At 39.4% G+C, this 19,187-nt stretch overlaps 1 protein-coding gene across 1 annotated transcript; it reads left to right on the top strand.

Annotated features, from left to right (window-relative positions):
* The first annotated feature begins 1,265 nt into the window (after positions 1-1,265).
* LOC144659131 (GATOR2 complex protein WDR24-like) lies at positions 1,266-18,866 on the top strand. The gene is made up of 25 exons (XM_078519577.1): positions 1,266-1,385; positions 2,313-2,426; positions 2,571-2,684; positions 3,368-3,445; positions 4,072-4,178; positions 5,053-5,118; positions 5,206-5,262; positions 5,860-5,991; positions 6,347-6,453; positions 6,871-6,968; positions 7,480-7,702; positions 8,750-8,876; positions 9,239-9,322; positions 10,192-10,381; positions 11,317-11,421; positions 11,545-11,616; positions 11,770-11,864; positions 12,008-12,042; positions 12,373-12,426; positions 12,944-13,043; positions 13,745-13,807; positions 14,533-14,635; positions 15,150-15,235; positions 15,528-15,634; positions 16,619-18,866. Exons 1-25 carry the CDS (start codon positions 1,322-1,324, stop codon positions 16,752-16,754), a joined length of 2,517 nt encoding a protein of 838 aa, XP_078375703.1. The 5' UTR covers positions 1,266-1,321; the 3' UTR covers positions 16,755-18,866.
* The last annotated feature ends 321 nt before the right edge of the window (positions 18,867-19,187 follow it).

Here is a 19,187-nt window from a genome sequence, read left to right as displayed (position 1 = left end):
GATTTGAACAGTCTCATTCATCAGTTGCGGTTTGTCTCCCATCACTGCCACTTCCGTTGCTAACAAAGGCTGGTTCTTCGCTCAATCATGCAATGTGAAAAATGCGGAATTCCTCACTGTAGAAAGATCTGCGCTCAGTCTTCAATGTTTGTGTATTCTTATGTATTATCCGTATTGCACCACCTTAACCGCAAATTCTTATTGTCAGTTACACAAGCTGCCCATTCACCACCCCTCCGTCAATGTTTGCAGCCTGGGGGTCTTGAGATCAGTCTCGTTACAGTCTCGGTCTCAGTCTTCTCAGGAGCTTCAGAGAGCAGGTGACAAAGGGTCAACTTATTACTGTTACAGAATTTTAATTTAAACAAATGTTATGCCGGACGAGCTTCCCTCTCCCAGCCTCGCAAAATTTAGTTGAATGGCTCGGAAATCATGCAGACCATTACTGCAAAACAGCCCTTATTTGAACAAGTGTTATTAGTAAAAGTGAATCCCCTTTCTAAATCGTTGAAAGCATACGTTGTTGTGGTTTTTTGGGCGTTTTGTCGCCAGTTTGTTGTTTTCAACCGCAAAACGTTGTTCAAATTTCGTAAAGAACACACACGCCCTGGGATGGGCCTGGCCTTCAAGCATTTTAATGTTACCAATAATCATATATTTGTCCTTCAACTCACTTTTGCAGCTGGTCTCAAAGCCACAGCCGAACAACAGCAACAACAACAACAACAACAATAATCTAAACAGGAAACACTAAAAAATGAAAAAAAAGAGAAAGAGAGAAAAAGGTTTTCGCGTATGCGCGTTGCGAGAGTTAACCATTTTAGTAAAACCCTCCTGGTTACCAGTTTCCACAGTTTTTGTGAAAAAGGCGCGAAATACTTAAACTCGTATAACGGCTGAGAAGGACACTACGAAATACTGCGCTGAGTGCTACGTTGATATTAGCCTGCAGAACAGGCGGTTTAGCATGACAGATTGCGGAGCGCGATATGCTTCCCGCTCGCCTTGCCGTCACGTGTGTGTATCGCCCTCCACGCACTGCACCGCTAAACCGCTTTGCTAAATAATCGGCGTCAAATTTGATTCCGATCCTGCAATATTGACGGACGGCAAGCTTTAATTAGATACAGCTGACTAAAAATTTTACTGTTCAAATTCGAGGGGCGGTGGATTTGTTTCGTTACTTTTAGGGTCGTCACTCAACACATCATTGACGTCGTTGCGTGACGACGTAGGATCGCACAGATCTTTGGGATTGACTGTCAGTGAGGGATCTGGGGTCGAAGAAAAGCTTTCTGTTGGTTTCCGTTCTGCAAATGTCATGAGCTTCTGGGAATTTGTGGAGAAACCCTCGGCGCAAGAAATGGCTAAGATCCAAGACAAAGGTCAGGGAATATCCGCCTGCTTTTACGCTTATTTCGTTCCAGGTTTACGTACAACGATTGTGAACGAAACACGACTACTTGGGGGTCAAGTATTCGTGTTTTTTCTTGCCTGATTTTGTTGTATTTCCTATCCTTTCATTTGCTGGAACTCATTTCAGATCAGCTGTTAATTGCGAGACAAGAGTTCTAATTTTAGTTCAAAGCTTTAAAGCTTTGTTACGATCAGTAAACAAGCTATATCTTAAAATCGATTTGAAAGGATGTTGAGTAAGGTAGCTATAACCTTGATGTTTTCCTAGTAAATGTTTTTTTATTTCGATTTCAGTTTTTGATGCACAATTGATGTACATATATAAGCTTGTAAAAATTTGAGCTCTTATTAGAGAAGCATTGGGATGAAATAGCTGCATGTGGATAATGCCAAAGCACACACAGGAGTTTAACACTATTTTGTACAATAAATTACTACAAAATCTTTTATTAGAGTTATGTCTGGGCAGATCTGACACAGTCTACCATATACAAAACAGAGTCTCACAACTACACTAAGGGCCTGGTTACATCAAACCCTTAGGCATGCTCCCTTGGTCAGACAGGTTTGGAGAATGTTGAATACAAAATGGATGCTTAGCTGATAATCAATGAAATTAGAATTATTGTAATCTTATCCAGTATTTTTGGTTGCTATTTTCAGTAGCCTTCCAATGTTGTCGTCTTGTGTGTATAAAAACTTGCCACAAATTGTTAGATGAATGTCGTATCACTGCAGACAATTTTTTCACCGACTACCGCGACCTACATGTAAAATTTGTAATAATCCCACACCACCTAGACTTGTAAAACTGCAATACCGCAAAACAGCACCAAAATAACGCAAAACCAATCTTTGCAAAGCCTAACGCACCCTTCTATTTTTTTTTCATCCAGGACTTGGTGGAGGGCCTAACAACTTTTCTACAATGTATTATAATGTCGAGGGAGCTCTTAACTCATTAAGTACGTCAAAAGATGGATCCCAAGTTGTAGTGGCTGGAAGGAATGGTGAGTGACACTGCATTTGCCTTTAGCTGCTAATTCTTGGAAACGGTACTGATGTGTGTCACTGCTCTTAATAACGACAGACCTCATTACTCCAAATCTCACCCTCTTTATTATAAACTTATTCTTATGTTTTTTTTGATTTAGTTTTCAAGATCATTGGAATTGAAGAGTCTGGATTTGCTGAGAAAACTAACCTGCGTGTTGGAAGAATTAATTTGAACTTTAGCATTACAGATGTACAGTGGCACGCAGTTGATGGTAAATAGATAATATCGATATGGGTGCTTTATAAGCTAATACGTATATCCATATTATTTATACCATATATCAAGCACCCTGGTCATAGGATGATCTTGAGAGTTTTCAATATAGCTATATTTTGAAAACAATTCATTTTCCCAGTTTCCCAGTCCCAGTGTATTAGAGTGTATTAAATTTTATGCCATTATTTTTATCTCAGGACCTCCCTGAAAACCAGACTAGTGAGTGGAGCCTCCTGATAAAATGTCATATTATTATTATTATTTTTATTATTATTATTATTATTATTATTATTATTATTATTATTATTATTATGATTATTATTATGATTATTATTAAAAGTATGTTAAGTTAGTAACATGAAATGGAAATGTTTGTAGGGGAATCTGAAACCAACCAAACAAACAGACAGACAGACTGACACCTTTATTTAACAATGAGGTTCAGAGTTGTCCTTTCAGGGGCTTAAGAGCAACCTGCTATCAGCAGGAGCCCTGGGCACTAAAATACTAAATTACATCTTCAACATAAAAATTATATATACTATAAATATAACTATTTACAATGTGATTATAAAGTAATATAATGTATAACAAATTATGTCAAACCTTCTAAAAAAAGAATTTTTTATTGATATATTAAATTTATGCTGGAGTGTAAAACATGATTCTCTTTTACAGATCACATATTAGCAACAGCAGCTGGAAATGGAGCTGTTGTCCTTTGGAATTTGAATAAAATTACCAAACAGAAACAAGGTACTTTATTGTTACTACTCTTTGACTCTTACTAGAACTGTCTACTTCATGTTTTGAAAATTGAGCAAATCTGTGAACTGTATATATCTACCCACCCCATGGAAGGTCATTGGAAATTCTGAGGGGGTAGGGGTTCTCAAAAGCCAAAATTTGTAAAGGAAAATTCTAGAGGGGTGAGAGGATTTAAACCAATTAACCTTCCATGAGAGGGGTAGGGATATGTTTTGGAACAACACAGAGTAAAAAAGGTTAAAAGAATGAAATGAAAGAAAAGAAAAGGAAGAGACCACTGAGAAAAATCATGTCATCAAAAAATGCAAGTCCAAATTTTTACCTGTGCATGCGAACAGAAATTAAAGCTTGCAAGTTCCTTTTATTTGATTTTGAAAGTGCAAACCTTGTGCAAGCAGGGTGTATGTATTGCTTAGTCACTAGTCCTTTTGTTGCGCATCTCGCCTCTCCCCATGTTGCCCCCAGATTTCATGTGCCCATTTTCCCAATCATGCTTAATATTTTGCCTCATGCTTGGCAGACTAAGAAAGAAAGGTGCTGCTCATATGCATGTTAATTATTTCACTTAACATTTTGGCAACATAGTGGTTGTATTTTTGTTTATTTTTGTGTAGAGTTGGTGTTCACAGAACACAAGAGAACAGTTAACAGAATTCAGTTTCATCCTTTTGAGAAAGATGTTCTGTTGAGTGGCTCGCAAGATGGAACAATGAAATTTTTTGTAAGTGTTTTCTTATTAGTTAGTGGTGTATAGTCCTGTCTTGTCAACAAATGCCTACATTCAAAGCACACAGACACACATTCCTGCATATTTATTTCATGTTATTCAGTACTTACTACATGTACATATAAAAGAAAAATTTCAGACCACAATTTTTTATTTCAGTTGGGCATCAGATTCATCATTTCCATCTCAATCAGTCTTATTAACAATCATTATTCCTTAATGGTTTATTTCTATATTTAATTCTATATTTAATTTACCGATTATCTGTTACAGAGCAAAATTTCTTCAAAACACAGCCAAAAAAAATGTGAAATGTTTCCATTTTGACCAGCTCCACACTGTGAAACAAATTGGCTGTGTCGAAAAAGTTTTATTTTGCATTCAAGTTTAACTGGATGGCCAGATAAAACTTTTAAAAGTTATGTTTTATTGATGGTTGCAGGTCCAAAAAATTAAGTTAACGTAGCATGACTTCATTAATTACCGGTACTTATATTAGCACTGTTCCGAACTGAAATGTTATGTTAATTGTGCCGCATTTTGTTTTCCGCGTGGGGACTAGTCCGAGTTTGATAGGCGGTGCTCGACGAGAGCGATGAAGGGAACACGTTGCGCGTTGGATAAATCGTTCATTCATGTCCTTCGCCGGATTGGATTGGGAAATAGTATCGACGGGCGGGAGTGTTGGATTCGTGCTGCGAGAGTTGGTTTCGCCGCGTGGCGCCAAACACGTGTATTGCATCGGCTCCTCGGTGGAACTTCTGTGAATGTGCAGAAACTGTGTTGTTGCGATTATTTGAGGTCGGAAATTTATGGTGTTTCAAAATGCACAGATATTATGTTTATCCCTGTAAATTTACCATCACAGGATCTGAGAAAGCAAAGTGTTGCATCAACATTCCATGGAAAAGCAGAAAGTATCAGAGATGTTCAGGTTAATGCATTTTCTCATGCTAGGTGTTTTTGCAGTAAATTGTTAGTACAGTCAATCTATAATTTAACACTTGCTGTCTTTCTTCAGTTCAGTCCTTTTGATGGACAAAAGTTTGCTGCTGCTTGTGAGAATGGAAATATCCAGGTAAACTAACATTTAACTTCAGAAAAGTCAAGGTTAAAATGCAAACTTAGCTAATAATATTAGCTATGCAAAATGATTTTTTTCTAATTTGGTTTCTTAGTCACCATATTCAGTTAACTTCATAGTGAAGCCAGTGTTAAGAGCAGTGTGTAACTGTCTGTTGAAAAGTCAAAACCCTTCCCAATACCCATGCAACCCCATGTGAAAAGTTCACTTGTAAAAGTTTTATGAAGCCCTGCACCATTTTTATGTGGTAGATAAAATATGAGCGAGAGATCTGTATGGGCATTTACAATGGTGAGCCGATAGGCGAGCCATTGTAAACAGCTAGTACGTGTGAAATGAAAACAATAAATTAAATGCAAAGTATTGTAAGTTATGCGAATCAGTACACATCTGTATCAAAAGCTAATGAATACTAGTTAGCTAAGCAGGAGCTTGTATCAAACGTTAATTCAATTGTTTGATTTGTATTGGGTTTTACAGTTGTGTACATGTGATCTGAATACTGTGCTGGGATTGGTTTACACCCTCATGAATAGTTAATGAATTTTACAAGCATACTTTCAAATATATAATGTTCTTTTTCATTCACAGTTGTGGGATAGTCGGCAGCCAACCTTTCCTATAAACCAATTCATGGGGCACAATGGACCAACATTTGCTATTAACTGGCACCCTGAAGAGAGGAACTGGGTAGCATCTGCTGGCAGAGACAAAATGATTAAGGTAGCAAGCAAATTATCATTTCCTTTGCTAGTATGAGTTTTATGACTTATTAATGAGTTTGAGACATGATTAATGGCCATGGGGCACAAAGGGGTAAAACGGGAACCTGTAATTTGCCTATTTTTGCTAGGAAAATGAGATCTGGGACACTGGGACTGGGATTCTGGAACTTCCAAACAAAAAAGTGGGAATAAGGCTGGGATTTGGGTAAAAGTAAAAAGGCTGGGAAATAAGATTTGAGCAAAATTTGGCCTGGGAAAATGGGATATACTCCTCCCCCTCCCCTTTGGGAGCCTCACTTCAGTTTTTCAGAATTATCAATTAATATAAATGATTGATTAATTGATTTTCTCAGGTATGGGATGTGTATGGTAGGACGCCTCAGATTGTGAACACGATTCAAACAATAGCTGCTGTTGCTCGCATCAAGTGGAGACCGCAAAGAAAATTCCAGATTGCAAGGTAAAGTCGTGTTCTGTCATGAAGTTTATGTTTCTCTTTCAATCCTTTTTAAGATGATGCCAGTCCTCTTAAACTAAGTATGTTGATGTGTGACCATTCAAATGATAGCTATCGAGCAGTACTTTAATGTGGTACTGTTTATTATGCTGTACAAGGTTGTTTTAACTTAAAAGTCTGTAAATGAAACCCTTGTGTGTGACCATTCAAATGAAAGCCATTGAGCAGTACTTTCAAGTGGCACTGTTTTTATGTTGACATTATGATTCTCACTTTCACTTCTGTGGATATCAAACCCTTGGGTATGACTATTCAATAAATGCTACCGAGTAGTACCTGCTTGCTATCTGCCGCTTTTTGTGAGTCTGACTATCATGGGCTTTGTTTTGGTTCGTCTGATTTTTTGCATTTTTATTTCAGTTGTTCTCTTCTTGTGGATTTCGATATTCATGTTTGGGACATCAGAAGACCTTACATACCGTATGCATCGTTTGGTGAACATAAAGACGTTGTAACAGGTACTGACAGTTTGAAAAGTGAAGTTATATGCTGCAGATCCGCAGATTCCCAAAAACTAACATCTAGCTAATCAAATACCAAATTTTTTCCCATGATCTCAGTACTACATTTCAGTGCCACTTGAAAAGAACCCTTCATGAATTAACCTTATATTTTGAAGTAAAACTATCAACAGCAATGGACCGCAAACGATAACGCTGCTAACGTAGGATCCAGCAAGAGATCTGATCAGCAGAAAAATGAAATAATAACAAAGGCTGATTATATTTTGCTTATATTTTGATTTTATATTGCTTTTATTTTGCGCTATTTCGTGTAAAAATTATTGCGCCTTGTGTAACAGGGACAGGTATTCACTTTAAAAAGTACCATCACATCAATTCACTGTGAAACGATAGTTTTGTTTTGCAATTGGCGTTATATTGTGGTGGAAACTCAAAGTAAAATTGTCTTTTTTATCCTCCAGCATGAACAAGTTTATTCTAGCTGTAAAAAAACTCTTTTTGTCAGGTATCCTCTGGAGACAATCACTCCGAAACAAGGACCCGTTTGTATTCTTGTCATGCGCCAAAGACTCTATGCTCTATCAGCACGTGTTCAGTGACGCCCAACTTCCTGCTGACCACGCCCCTAGAGTTGGGCTGTCAATCAATGTCAATGGTGACGTCAGTGTAGCTTCGAGTGATCAGTTGTCAAAGAGGTTTCCTCCACAAAATACGATACAGACGAGACCGTAAGTAAAACTCCACTGAGCTACAAACCATTCACTCTCTTTCTCATCCCTTACAGTATTTGGATCGTCTCACAATGCTCCTAAAATCGTTGCGTGATGCGGACCCCAAAAACGCGGGGTCCGAGGGTTTACAATAGCAAGGATTTTCCTTTCAGCGAGATTGCTCTTTATTTAGCGCTTTTTGCAAAGTCTACTTAGTAATTGTAAAATTGTTTTGAGGTGAAAAGACCTTGTTCTCATTTTTGTCTCCTTTCCTTTTCAGAGGGAAATATCGGGGTGTTGCAATTTTTCATGCGAAAAATTTAATCATGAACTGCGGTATTGCGGTATTATTCAAACCTTTGGGATGCGTATTCTTAGCGTTTTGGTCGACGATAGTCGGTAAAGAAACTATTTTCCTTCACGTTTTTTGAGTATATTCGGGTTTCTGGTCGTTACCGGAAACAAACTGAAACGGTCAGTGTTCTGGGGCACAATGTTTAGTAAACATGGGTTAAAATCGTGATTAGTGCAGAATGGCTCTTCTGCGTAAAGTTTATCCTCGATAAATTTCATTAGGTTCTACCAAACCACCTCGGAGACCCGATCCGGGCCCGCGTTTAATTGAGGAAGTACGGTACTGGGTTTCTGGTCGTTACGAACAACCGAACGTTTGTTTCTGCCACTCGTTTTTTGCCCCCGTGATAGCAAATGACTCTAGTTTATGTAAATCTCACTGGTCTACAAAAATATGTATATTATGGAAATTACAATTGTTTTCTCGTGGTATTTCGGTATTTGCCGAATTTTTTTGCGGCATTGCGGTGTCCGGCACCCCCAATGTCCTCATCTTTTCAACCTTATGAGTTCCAAGCTCAGAATACCAATTCTCCTTACTATTTCCAATACACTTCTTTAAATGTTAGTTCCGAGAATTTAGTTTTCCATCAAGGCAATATCGCCTATTTGATGGTTGTCTTTATTCTCATCACCTTTCTGCTGGACAATGTATTTTTGTGAGTAAGGAGATTTAAAAAGTTGATCACTATATTCTTTCTTCACTGACAGGCGTGGTGGCAATAGCCTTCTGATGTTACAAAACAACGTAGCATCTCATCGCAAGTTCCAGGACATGGCTGACAATGTGTCTGAAGTCAAGAGCACACTGTTTGTTCACCAAAATAGCAAGTCTACGGTATGTTTGTTATCAATGAGCCAAACTAAAGAAGGGGCTTAATTATGGAAGGCAAACGAAAACCGCTTTCCTTGAAGAATACAGGAAACAAGACCCTTTGTTGGTCCATATCCCGTTTAAATTGAGTGTTCTCGTGTTTTCACGCTGTGTTTAATTGGATCTTGAATTCTCCGAGTGCTATCACGAAAATTCGCCAAAAACGACGATTGTTTTATGACTGAGTGAGTGTGATTTAGTTCGTGTAGATAACCACTCTCTTTTGAACTTAATGGTTTTCTTTCAATGGTTTTATCACATACAAGATACTTGGCGAAACTTTTATTACATTGTAAAACTCGCATTCACTGTTTTCTTCCTTTCAGAAAGAGGATTGGTTTCGAATTCTTGCCAAGAGTTATCAGCTGACTGGACGAAGTTATTCTGATCTCTGTGAACACAACTTTAATGTAAGTCGATAAACATGTGAGGTAAGTCAGGGTGTGCCGAACATTGTTAAAGTTAGCTTGTTAAAGAGAAAAAAGAACAAATTTTCCGAAAATCGATTGAAAATTCACTCGGTATGACAAAAAGTGAAATTCGTCCAAGGCAACGGCGTGTACTTTAGATCTTACATTAAGCCGCTTTGTTATTGGGTTTCAGTAAAATGCTCTTTTACTGACTGACTGACTGACTGACTGACTGACTGACTGACTGACTGACTGACTGACTGACTGACTGACTGCTGGCTGGCTGGCTGGCTCGCTGGCTGGCTGGCTGACTGACTGACTGACTGACTGACTGACTGGCTGACTGATTGACTGACTGACAGACTGACTGACTGACTGACTGACTGACTGACTGACTGACTGACTGGCTGGCTGGCTGGCTGGCTGGCTGACTGGCTGGCTGGCTGACGACGCTGGCTGGCTGACTGACTGACTGACTGACTGACTGCCTGGCTGGCTAGCTGGCTGGCTGGCTGGCTGACTGGCTGGCTGGTTGACTGACTGACTGACTGACTGACTGACTGACTGACTGACTGACTGACTGACTGACTGACTGACTGACTGACTGACTGACTGACTCACTGACTGACTCACTGACTGACTCACTGACTGACTGACTGACTTACACAGTTTAGAGAAAAAGAGTCATTCACTTGTATTGGCCGGCGTTTAACCGGTGTAAGTTAGCTTGTTAAAGACGAAAATGATCGGAAAAAGTTGAATATAACGAAAAATGCGTTTAAGAGTTTTTGCACCATGGTGTTACAATTCGCAATATCAAACAGAATTAAGAGAGGTTGCCTTTTGAAGTATGTTTTTCTGTCTTTCAGGTAGCAAGTAAACTTATGATGCACGAGCACGCACAGACTTGGTCCGTGTTGAAAACTCTTTATAGCAGCACGGGAGGATCTGGAACTACATCTGCATCGCTGGCACCCGGTACTAAGAATGCTCTTGTGGCAGGGAGTCATGGGAGTGGTGGGGGACTGAGCACGACAGGAAATCCTGAACCAGCCACTGGTAAAAGATAAAAATAGACGGGTTACTTAACTCATTATTCTAGATTTTTGAAATTGAAATTTAGGTATTTGAAAGTTCAGAAATTTTAATAAAGTTTCAACAATAATGAGAGCGGGAGTTTCTAATTTGTGAAATCGGGGACACTATAAGGATATGAGAAGGACTTAGAAGGAATTCCTTTTTTAGGAAAATGAAGACCAGGGGTGATTTTGTCCGGTAAGATTTCCCTATCCCTGGGAAATTCAAGTTCCTTACACAACAGCCTATTAGCATTCCTTGGGCGTCCCAATATTACACCCTTAAGGCTGGTTTTCATATAACTGCCCCGATCGTTTCTATCGCCCCTGTCACTTCAAAAAGTTTTCTTGCGATCAGGGCGATCATATAAGAACATTACACAGAAAATCGCTAACGTCTGTGACGATTGGGGCGATCGCTTGGATCGCCCGTGTGCTATCCTTCTAGTCCTTCTAGCTTCTCTTTCCCTTCTTCGCCGTAAATCTGCAATAACTGGGAAAATAGTAGGTTACGAGTTTTGCCTGTTTCACTGAGGGCTGCCATTGTGTGGGACCTAGGAATTAAATGATTGTATTTCGTTGGTCTTCGCTCACTGACCAGGCGATTGGAATTAGATTTATCCTTCTTCCTCAGAAAAAAAACGCGATGGAAACGATAGGATTGGATTATTAACGCCTTTAGGGATGCTATCCATGCGTGCATACAGGTCATGTTTATTCTCTTTGCAAGGGACGAATTATGCCTCTGAGACAGATAAGTCTTCAAACTATACATGTAAGCAGATTAATAGATGGGTATAATCTGTCTGCACTTGTTTCATTTGATCGTAAGCCTCTTAGGTGTCTTACCGGTAGATAATTCGACAAACATCGATAATCCGGATATAGGAAAATGTCTGCTGTTTTTTCTTGTTGTAGTTGGTGTAAGTACGCAGAGTAACGTTCAAACCACATCAGCGAACCCCAAGTCATCAAGTGAGCCTGCAGCAGGACAAAACACTGGGCCAGCGCCTGACACGCAAGGTTAGTAAGGCGTCATGTTATACTCACATATGGCGTCCACCTATCAGTAGTCGATCCATTATTTTGACTTGTAAACTGTGCATACCTTTTGATCGGTTTGTTTGCTGTTGTTGTTTTTTTCAGACGAGAATGATGAATCATCGTCCACAAGCAGTGAAGCTGGAAATCCAAAGTTGATGAATTTTGACGGCGGAGGTATTAGAAAATGTAACTCTTGTTTCAAAAACAGACAAACAAAGAGGCTACAATGATAGCATCACTTCCAAAAGTCGGCAAGAGCTTGTTGTCCAGGCGTAGCAGACACAACTCGCATTTCCAGCCATTTAAGAGTTTTTTTTCCTTTCACAGATTTTATGTTCAATGAAGATCAAGACGAAGTGCAGTTCTTTTATGATGACACAGTCCCCCTCGGAGATGCGCCGCAAGACTGGAAACTACGCAGCGTGAGTACCTTCTACACTTGGTCCCGATGTATCGTTGTTGGTCCAATAGTATCATACCGTATTTACTCGGATGCTCGGAAACAGCCATGAGTAAATAACACGCCAAATTTGAATTAACTCATGTTTTGATATGGTTGTTTCAGGAGGCTTTTGAACCAAGGGAAGTTCTAGATGACAGGTAAAAATACTGAAATCATTAGACTGTATTGTCCCTATGTTATGACGGTTGTGTTTGTCATTTTCGATGCAAGTTATAAACATAATTCAGATAGGGAATGAAGTAATTTATGTTGATTTTATGACTTATTTTTGAAAACGTTTGGAACTGCCCCAGAACAGAAAATTAAAGTTGTTGAATGGGTCCCAAAAATACGAGAGAGGAGAATATATTCTCTTGTTTAACTACTAATGCGTCACCTAATAAAATATAGCAAGCATTCCTTATATTGGATAGATAAAGATATTGTATGTGTGAAATAATACTGAATTTCCTTGATTTGTTTTACAGACCTACGTCTCCATCACTTGATCAGGACACAGACAGACCGGAGTCACCCACCAGGTTTGTATGTTCAATATCGCAATTCCCATTACCGGTCTGCTTTGGATGCCTATAATACTACCAGGGAGAATTGCGTGTTTCGTCAAGACACTGACAAATCAGTTCTCTTTTTCTGCTTGACTTTACCTTAAGGTTACTATTTTTAGCGGCTACTAATTTTAGCGATTTTTTCAGATCAAGATTTAGCGGCTATTAAATTAAGCGATTTTCCGAAAATTTTAAAAAGTAAGTGATGTTGTGTAAACGTGTTTGTAATGAACATATAGCTAAGATGGAAAAAAATGTTCAGTAAAGAACAAACTCACATGAAATTGAACGAACATTTGCATTGCCAGAAAGAACAAAGTTACCGGCATCTATTTAAAAGGAATTTTTCAAGTCGACTATACTTTGATCAATCCATAATTCTAGGAGGTGGACACTCTATCTTAAACTCTCTTGTTTCTTGGAGTGTGTAAAGCATGTGTTTTGTTCATTATTGAACTTCAGTTGTGTTCTTTTTTTTTTCACTTTCCAGTAATATTGAGTCTGAAACAACAAGTGCCACGAACGCCAAGTCGCTAATTGATTCAAGTATTGAATATCAAGGACCAGACACCTCCTCCAACAAACCTTTGGTAAATAAATGACGTCACAACAGAAACTCACCCGCGCGAGTGGTTATGGGATTGTTTGAAGGGCGTCGGAAAAATAGTCATTAACTTTGCGAATCACTTGGTGGAGGTCAAATTTATCATCTGAAAGATTTCATTAAAGCAGACTGAGGATAACAATTTACAGGCTTTGAATAATAATGAAAATCAAGTATCAGACGGCATTTTGTTGTCCCAGATATTCATTCTCGTCCCCACAGCCCTTTCGTTCCTCTTAGCCGGCTGGGCCTTGGTACGAGAAAGCGAAGGGCTCTAGGATTTCCAGTCCTAGATTCTAGGACTTCCGGTCTTCATGTATGCAGTCGGGACGTTTCAAAAGAATGTTCGAGAGAGTCGTTACGTTTTTGACTTCCGTTTAGGGAATTCTTTGTTCCAAACAGCCAATCAAAAAATTCGATTTAATTTAAAAATCCTTTGTTCCCAGAGCTCTCCGTTTTCTCGTGCCAAACCGGCTGAGAGAAACGAAAGGGCTATGGAGACGAGAATGCCAGATATCTTGGTAGAATTATCTGCTGCCCAGTCTCCTCAACGCTTTTGGAAAGGGCCCGGGATAACCGTGAAACGCCGATCTTTCAGATTTGTGTTTTTTGCTTTTTAGCGCGCTTTTGTTAAATTGCAATAATAATACACATCTAACGGCTTTTTTGCTTTCGTTCATTTAACAGCCGCTTCCAGAGTGGGATTTTACGACACTGGTTGTGGAAATGCTTCATCACTTAGCAGACCAGGTAACACTTTCTATAATTAATTATTACGGAATCCATCTTTTTTTAAAATTTATTAGCTCGTTCTCATCAGGCATGTTCGTTTAATGTTGTCCTGAAAGGCATGTTCACCAGTATTACTTAGGTAAGGTAAGGAAAGGAAACTTTATTTAACCAGGGTGGCCCATTCAGCAACGAGGCTGGTATGCATTGGGGCCCTGGGACAATAAAATTTTTAACAAGATAAAATATAAAAAATTTGAACAAATGTTTATAAAAACTTTAAAAAGCATTAAAACTAAAGATAAAGAACACAAACTCTAAAATACAAGATTTACAGATAAAAATGCCTAATTATCATACTTTAAAAATTATTTAAGGACGGGACACTTTTAACATAGGCGGGTAATGAATTGTAGTATATCGTTCCTGTGTACTTAACAATTTTCTTGCCCATGTTGCGTTTGGGCTTTGGTGGATGTAGATCGTCACTCCTCCTAGTTGTGTGTTTGTGCAGAGCCTGTTTTTTTTTAAAAAAAACTGGTCAAGATATTTTGGTACCAAATTATTTAGACACTTAAATACTAAGATACATTTGTGCAGTTTAAATCTATCCAGTTAAGCACGTGGAATGTTTCTTTTGAAGTTTTTCTTTCAATTCTTTGAAGAACAATTCAAGCAGCACCGTTTTGTAGGCGCTGAAGGTCTTCGTTAACTTGCACATTTGTTTGCTTGCGTCTTTACCTCAGGGAGACGTTCAAATGTGTGTATCAGCGTTGATTGTCCTTGGGGATAAAATTCGTCACGAAATAGACGAGCAAACTCAAGAGCAGTGGCTAATGTCTTACATCGGTGAGTACTGTGATTTGCCATATAAAATGATGGATTCAATCGAAACTTAAATCTTCTGATCGTCGGATAGAGGTACCCATAGAAAATGGTTTGAACCCAGGAATATCAGTAGTTTGTAGAGTGTGATCGTCCGGGTGACAGTAGTTCTGAAAAGAACTGTTGTTGGTGACTGACGTTTCGCAACCTGACCGGAAGTCATCGTCAGATTCACGTGATTAGCTGCTGTCGATGATGTTATAAGTCTGGTGTGTTGAAGCTGATTGGTCAGTTTTGCCATCTGCGCGAAATAGTGGCTGATGTGAAACGTCCTCTTTACCTTCTCTACCCCCCTGTTTTCCCTTCTCTTCTTTTAAGGCTAGTTGATCCGAATGGGAGCTGCCGACAGGAGGGGGGGGGATGCAATAGAAAAAAAGAAGAAGAAGGCAAGGAAGGAAAGAGAGAATTGAGACTGATGGGTAAAGAGCGAATGGTGAAATTTGTAGGTAACATGTTACTTTATATTTTCTTTTAACAGATTTACTCGGCCGTCTTCAGTTGTGGTCAGTGGCGACTCAGATCATCAAGCTATCCAGTCTTCCAGCAGTGAGCTCATTAAACCAGGTAAACATTAAGGGCGCAACAGGCCTAGGGGTACTCTAGGGAAAATGCACGGAGAGGTGCGAATCACACCGGTGATAAACATAAATTTCCCATTAAACTAATAATTATGTTGAACTGGAACCCTCTCCCCCAAATACATCGAAGAACACCACTCTCCTTCCTCTCCCTCCACAAAAACTCTTTTATCTTACCTGAGGTAGAAACCACACTGAGTCCGACTAACGTTCTGTTCAGGAGAGGTTTCTGTAACCTGAGTTCTGGAGTTCTAATTTTTTCGTCCTTTCGTTACCAGGCCTCCACAACTGTGTACACGTCATGTGGGCGATGTTCCAAACCGCTGACCAAGTCCGGCTGGTACTGTGAAAGATGTCGGAGTCTTGTGTTGCCATGTTCTCTGTGGTAAGTATTACTCATTCTTGAGCAGTTTTGCTGAACCATGACAGTTTCTGGAAAACGGATAAGCGGATGACCTTAAAACGACGTTTGTCCGTCCATGGTAGGGATGGAAAATAGTAGGGATGGAACCCCGTTGAGAATTATAGGAAAACGTACAATGCCATAAGAAAGTACTTGTACAGACTAAAAAGTTAGAAGCATTGATCAGCATAATAATCGCTACCACAGTACCACAGAAAAGTACTACTCAATAGGTACAAAGTCACACACTAGGGTTAAAATTTAGAGCCACCTTGTACATCATAATAAACAGTACCATATGAAAGTACTGCTCAATAGCTTTCACTCACTAGGACTTCCACCAGTACCACAGAAAAGTACTACTCAATAGCTTTCATTTCAAGGTACAAAGTCACGCACTAGGGTTAAAATTTAGAGCCACCTTGTACATCATTATAAACAGTACCACATGAAAGTATTGCTCAACAGCTTTCAATTGAATAGCTTCAATAGCTTTCACACACTAGGACTTCCACCTTACACGGCACAAAAAAGTAGCACGTGAGAAGTACTGTTCAACACCTTTCATGCGCACGGTCACACTAGAGTTTTATCTGCAGGCTTTTAGCTAAAGCTTCATTATATCCCTCGTGTTTTGATATGATAACAGTTAGATATCCGAAGAGGAGACACACTGTATACTTATTTTACATCCTGAATTTTTTGTATCATATAATATAGCTGGTGTAGCAGGCGCCTGTCTATTTCGGGCGCGTATTTGGAATACGCAAAAGGCGAGAGACGACCACGCGTGGCCGTCTCGCGCCTTTTGCGTTTCCCAAACACGCAATCAAAAACTACACAGGCGCCTGGCCGTCTCGCGCCTTTCGCGTTTCCCAAACGTGCGCTTAAAAACTACGCAGGCTACATATAATACGACATTGCAGCAAAAGACCAGCGTCTCACTTTTCTCTCTCCTGTCTATAGTCACCTGATGGTGAAAGGACCTAACGTGTGGTGTCAGGGCTGTGGTCATGGCGGCCATCTTATTCACATGCAGGAGTGGTTTTCAACACACATCTGGTGTCCCGCGGGATGTGGACACATGTGCGAGTACACGTGACAAGAAGAGGGTAGACACGTGATAAGATGGGACAAGACACGTGATGGAACGGGAAAAGGAGTCGAGTCAAATACAAGAAGATTGGTCGAGTTCACGTCACAGTTCACAAAGGGAAGAAAGAACAGTCAAACTCCTTGGAACGTTTGATGCATGGATCAGTGTAACTGAACCTCAAGCGCAGGTTTAAACTGATACAGTGACAAGTTCCATCACAGATGGCCAAAGTAAATGCGTCACTTCAAGTCGCGCGAGCGTTTCTGGGATCGTTTGAGTAGAGGCGATTCAATTCAAAATGGCGACTAAAGAAACTAAGAAACTGTTAATTAAAGTTAGTTAGTTTGGTTTGGAACGCTTTTTGCGCAATCAAGATAAAAACAATTCAGTGGCTACGGCGTTGTCTTTGGAAGAAGACGTCCCCCTCGACCATCCCTGACATTTTAGCGCGCCAAGTTACGGTGGTGCCCAGGTTCTAGAGCGAGGCATTCCTTGCCTTGTTCTCAGGTGACATTACATTCGTCCCCATAGCCCTTTCGTTTCTCTTAGCCGGGTGGGCCTTGGCAAGAGAAAACGAAGGGCTCTGGGGACACAGGATTTCCAGTCCTAATTTCTAGGACTTCCGGTCTTCATGTATGCAGTCATGACGTTTTAAAAGAATGTACGAGAGAGTCGTTTCGTTTTCGACTTCCGTTTAGGAATTCTTTGTTCCAAACAGCCAATCAAAAAAATTCGAATTAATTCAAAAATCCTATGTCCCCAGAGCCCTTCGTTTTCTCGTGCCAAGGCCCAGCCGGCTAAGAGAAACAAAAGGGCTATGGGGACGAGAATGGTGACATTATTAAACGAATAAACGGCCAACACGTAGGTAGGAAAAAATAAGGGGAAGGGAATTCCGATACGCTCTAAAACTGTGAAGGCACGAGCCTTTGGTGTCTAGGGATAAAATCACCAGGACATGACACACTAATGAAATAAAAACAATTATCAATACGTCTTTCAAAAAGATAACGAGTAGGTGAAAACTAATATTGTGTATAAAATTTTGTACAGTAGCAAATAAAACGTTTTTCAAAGTCTTGCGTGCCAACATTCGTGTGAAGGATTTAAGTAGACTGTTCACAGCCCTCTTTTGTTCGATCGATGTGCGCGGGGAAAGAATGGTGAGAGAACTCTGACTCTTTCTCTCCACCGCGCTCATGCTCGAATCGCTCGCCGACTCTCTCGTTTTTTTTTGCGTTGAGAAACAGAAAGGCTGTAGACAGTCTGGAACTAGCTTGCAATGGAGGCTAATGCGGGGGAATAGTTCCAGTCCAATATCGAGAATACGAATATGGTCTATTAAGATGAAGTTTCAATAAATCGACGAATAAAGAACAATATCAATAGAAACTTCAACAGCTTTTTTATTCATTGCTTTGTATGTATCTAGTAGCACAAAATAATTATTTTCATCTGTATCGGATCTATACAATTGTAGAAAAATCTAAATCACAAATCTTATAATTCTTAATTTTTACAATCAGTGACAAAAATCATTAGCGCATAAACTTCGTACAAATAATTCTTTTTCTCCTCCAGCATGTGGTTAATAAATTTTTATTTCAAATCGATGTCTTACATGCCTAAGCCATCGGGGGAATAAGTACCAGTTGATGGCGAAACCGGACTGAGCCCGCAATTTTCGTCTCGAAATTGCTAAGCAACTGATCACGTCATGATGGCGTGTGAACTCTCGGAAATCCTTGCGCTAACGTCGGAGTACTCTCGAGCGCTCGCGCTGATCTTTGATTGTATAATAAAACTCTACGAAACTTTACGAGTGCTTCAACACAAATTTGCCAAAAACGGCACTTGGTCCCCCTACTGCAAGACTGGAATTTGCGTTTAAATGAAAAATGGTTAAACAAAATAATTATCTTTATCTGGCGTTATACAATGGTAGCAAAATTAATCACAAATTTCATTCCACAATTCATACAAATGTCGCTACACTTGCCTATATATGTCAAAGTTTCATTGAATAATGCATGGTGAATTTACCCGATATAGGATTTCTTTATAAATGAAAACTGGATAAACTATGAAATTTCAAAAGAAAACAAACAAATTTGCGTTCTACACCCCTTTGCCGTTTCTTTTTCCTTGATATGTATAAGCAGTTACAGCTACTGTATATGATTCCCCTTCAGATAACAATGCCATGTGCATTCTTGCAAATAACATTCATAAATAAATTCTTAACTCATTATTGTCTTGTCTATCTACTTGCTCAATGATTTGTAAGAAGATAAAAAGCGTTCTCTGGTAAAAATGTTTTAAAAATTATTAGCTTTCGACAGCCAGACTGCTGTCTTCGACGGATAAAAATGAAGTGATAAAATGGCCTAAAAATTTAAATATGACTAGCGAATCGCATAAATTAAAAAGTTAAAAGTA

This window comes from Oculina patagonica, chromosome 7, assembly GCF_052425735.1.
Source record: "Oculina patagonica isolate OP01 chromosome 7, crgOcupat, whole genome shotgun sequence".
Taxonomy (NCBI): Eukaryota; Metazoa; Cnidaria; class Anthozoa; order Scleractinia; family Oculinidae; genus Oculina; species Oculina patagonica.
Note: the sequence above shows the minus strand (reverse complement) of the source record. Positions and strands in the feature narration are given on the sequence as shown.